Source organism: Buceros rhinoceros, unplaced genomic scaffold (assembly GCF_000710305.1).
Source record: "Buceros rhinoceros silvestris isolate BGI_N320 unplaced genomic scaffold, ASM71030v1 scaffold5230, whole genome shotgun sequence".
In the NCBI taxonomy this organism is placed as follows: Eukaryota; Metazoa; Chordata; class Aves; order Bucerotiformes; family Bucerotidae; genus Buceros; species Buceros rhinoceros.
Genome location: NW_010388893.1, coordinates 70,387 through 74,109, shown reverse-complemented (window position 1 = coordinate 74,109; position 3,723 = coordinate 70,387). Strand labels below are relative to the sequence as shown.

At 38.4% G+C, this 3,723-nt stretch overlaps 1 protein-coding gene across 1 annotated transcript in view; it reads left to right on the top strand.

Annotated features, from left to right (window-relative positions):
• IARS2 (isoleucyl-tRNA synthetase 2, mitochondrial) overlaps positions 1–3,723 on the top strand; it is a gene marked incomplete at its 5' end in the record, with an annotated part of 27,355 nt that overhangs the window by 1,757 nt on the left and 21,875 nt on the right. Inside the window, 6 exons of the mRNA XM_010131833.1 lie at positions 692–840; positions 928–977; positions 1,069–1,178; positions 1,264–1,354; positions 1,749–1,864; positions 3,401–3,570. Coding sequence (XP_010130135.1) covers positions 692–840; positions 928–977; positions 1,069–1,178; positions 1,264–1,354; positions 1,749–1,864; positions 3,401–3,570 — 686 coding nt within the window. The remainder of the gene's footprint in view (positions 1–691; positions 841–927; positions 978–1,068; positions 1,179–1,263; positions 1,355–1,748; positions 1,865–3,400; positions 3,571–3,723) is intronic.

Genomic DNA, 3,723 nt, shown 5'->3' with positions numbered 1-3,723 from the left:
ATTTGTGGACTTTACAAATTGTAATTGTATTGTTAAAAATGTGTTTTTAGCAATACTACAAAACTATGGGGGTGATTCTTTCAGAGATTAGTCTGCATTATATGGAAACTGTTTGGAAGAAATAATGTCGAATTCAGTAGGTACTGAAAGGCATCAACACTCAGCTGCGAAGCTGTGTGTAATGAGCAATTTAAACTGCTTTGGCTTGAACTTGCAGCAATTAAATGGGCTAATGTTTTCAGATGTGTGTTGCTTTGGAAAGTTTGGATCAGCATCAACAGAGACGGTTAATTTTCACTCTTATTTATATAATGCTTTTTGAGAATACATTTTGAGGAATTGTTCTTCATAACTAAATATATTTTTCCCTCTCTCTTCCTTAAAAAGAAAGTTTATATTCTAGAGATGTTTGCACTTTATGTCCCCATATTAGTCAAAAGTGCTGCTTCTGGATGTTATTACTCTGTGCAGTCATTTTATGTAACTACTTTTCTGAAATGCATCTTTTTGGAGCCATAATAACGTATTGTCCTGGTTTGAATCATCTCTGTAATACACATCCATAATTAGTGCATAGTTTCAATATGTTCAGCTCAGGCTTTTCTAAAAAAGCGTCAGTAGCATATTTTAAATGGTGCTGTGTGGATCTTAGTGGGCTAAACCTTGTGCTTAATGGAACTCTTCCCTTCAGCCAGAGAATTTGCAGAAAGAGCAATCGAGAAACAGAAATCCGCCTTCATCCGCTGGGGCGTGATGGCAGATTGGTCTAACTGCTACCGCACGTTTGATCCGAAGTATGAGGCAAACCAGCTGAGAGTCTTCTATACAATGTACGACAAGGTACGTTGAACTTTTGTTGAAGTGTTTTGATCTGTCGTGAGTTTCGATTCTCCTAACTTTCTTTTTTCCCCTCCCTTTCCTCTTTAGGGTTTCATTTATCAGGACTATAAACCGGTCTTCTGGTCCCCTTCGGCAAAGTAAGAATTAACTTACTGGTTTGTCTTCAAAATTTTAGCACAGATATCAATAGCTTTTCATGTTCAAGGGTGTTAACTTATGTCTACGCAGAACAGCCTTGGCTGAAGCAGAGCTCGAATACAATGAGCAGCATGTCAGTCGTTCTGTGTATATGAAATTTCCCTTGTTGAAGTCACCACCGAAGCTGACTTCTGTGATAGGTACGACTTCTGTATAGATTTTAAGACAGCTGGCTTTTGGGTTTGTTACAATTGTAAGTAAAGCACTTCTGATTTACACCTGCAGATGGATCATCCCCTGCTAGTGTGCTAGTCTGGACCACGCAGCCTTGGACTGTGCCAGCCAATCAAGCCATTTGTTACATGCCAGATTCAGCGTATGTGTCTTTAACTTGGTTCGGTGATGTGTGTCAGTCCTTACCAATATTTATCAGCAAAGTTAATCTTCTGGACTACCATTACATTTTATTTAAGGCATCTTTTTTGTGGTTTTTTTTTAGTGGCACAATTGTAAGCTTTGTTCTGTATATACTACTGTGTGTGTATATATATGTACGCACCAATTTCTGCTTTTGTTTTGTTTTTGTTTTTTAAAGTTATTCATCCTTCTTCATGTTACATTGCCTTAATCCTTTTGAGATTTATAATCAAATTGAGCATGTACATCTTAAAACATATTTTGCTGTCTTTTCGAGGTGGAGCATTTAAACAATCCATAGTTTTATAGTGTTTGTAATTATTCAGTGTCACCAATATATGTTTTCATTGTAGATATTCAATTGTGAAATGTGCAACTACAGGTGAACACTTCATTCTAGCTGCAGACAGAGTTGAATCTACAGCTGCAGTTTTGGACAGGCAGTTTGAGGTTATGTCAACGTGTAAAGGTAGGTTTTAATATTGTTAATCTTGCTTAGAAATCTGCCGTAGGTGTCTGAAAACTGCTTCAGTGTTGATGTATTGTTAAGTTTGTGTATATTTTGAGAACATGCTTCACTACAACAACAGGGAGAGGAGGAGGAGTCTGTTAGGTTTAGTATTGGTGTAGCATAGCTCTAATTTTCCACCACTGATTTCCAAGTCTTAATGACACTGAGTGCAGTTTGTCTGTCTGTCTCGTGCATTGCTGATGAGAACAAGGGGCTAATTACAAGTGTGCTTGCTGACTGCTCGGTTGCTAAGTTCTATCAAAGCTGTTGAAACGGCCTGGTGTAGCAGAATTGGTAGCAGCGTCATCAGCCAGTGTTGTCACATTAGGTTACTTTTCAGGTTTTTCATTGTAGTGAGGTGTCTTAAGCTACTTCACCATAACTGTGGAGAATATTGAGGTATTGTGGGTGGCTCTTGTCTGTACAGACAAACTAAAGTGGTTGTGTCGTAAAAAACTACCTAGTGATGTTTTTTAATAAGTACACTTCTGATTTGGTGTCGTGAGTTGGGATTTAATGTGTCGTTTGTGAACTTGATTCATTTGCCTTTATCAGTGATTCAGTGAGGGAATATGCATAGCTGAAGGAGGTGAGAATGGTGGTTTCCATGACTTCCAGGTTGTTTTGCTGTCATTCCATGCTGCCTTTTTCAGAGGGGAAAAAATCTGTTTCTCTTAATGATTTTTTTACCTAATGATAAAATTACCTGGAGGTGGTGTTCTTATAGGTTCTGCCTTCTTGAATCACGTGATTTGCAGGTAACACACATCAATGGAGTTGGAGCTTGAAAAGACATTTAGTATTGGAACTGTTGCCTTTCTGTATATTCGGTAATGAGTTATATTTGTTACACTACAGGTAGGTGTTTGTGTATCTGACTGTCTGACAGTGGTTCCTTTCAGGAAGAAGTGGTCAGTGAATGCTCTTTTATCACAAGAAGCATTTCTCAAGCTCTGTGATTCTTGACCTTCAGCAAGGCCTGACTACTGGGATTTCTTGTAACCTTAAATTGTCACTAGCTTAATTCATGCTGTACTCTCTTTATTTGTGTGTAATTTAGAGAATTTAAACAAATTGTTCATGGTAATATTAGCACTTAGTGCCAGAACTAGGATTAGATCCCAAATTCAAGGTTTTTATCCTACTGAATCATTACTGAGATCCTTTTCAGGATCTGGAATGCTGCAATCAGCAGCATTGGGAGTATGTGAAGTGTCTCTAGGAATGTCACAACTAATGCAATACCATTGTCTAAGGTAGAAGAAAAGCTTTTTCTTCAAAGGGAAAAAAAAACTGTGCATGATTATCACTGCAGAGAAAGTAAAAGCGTTTGGCCGGGCGCCCCCAAAGAAGATAATGGTAGTAATCTGAACAGCATCCTGCCTGTGCACTTGCTGATTGATTGTTCCATTTCTCCTGTCTTACAGAAAAGCTGAATGCATTAATTGCTTCTCTATTTTCTCTTCTGTTTGTCTGGTTTTTTTTCACCCCTAGGTGTGGATCTGGCAGATGGATCATGTGCTCATCCCACAATTCCTGACAGAGTCTCTCCTTTGTTACCTGCAAATCACGTGACAATGACAAAAGGAACAGGATTAGTTCATACAGCCCCAGCTCATGGTATGGAAGACTACAGCGTAGCTTCCCACCATCAGCTACCCACGGTACTTTTTTTTTTTTTTTAAGCCGTTGCTCTTGATTTCCTGCAGTCATTTGCGGGAAATCACTAATCTGATTGTTATTATTTGTGCATAAAACTTGAAAACGTTTTGAAGCATTCAGGTAAGTGAGAGTATTGCTAATGACCTGCAGGAATG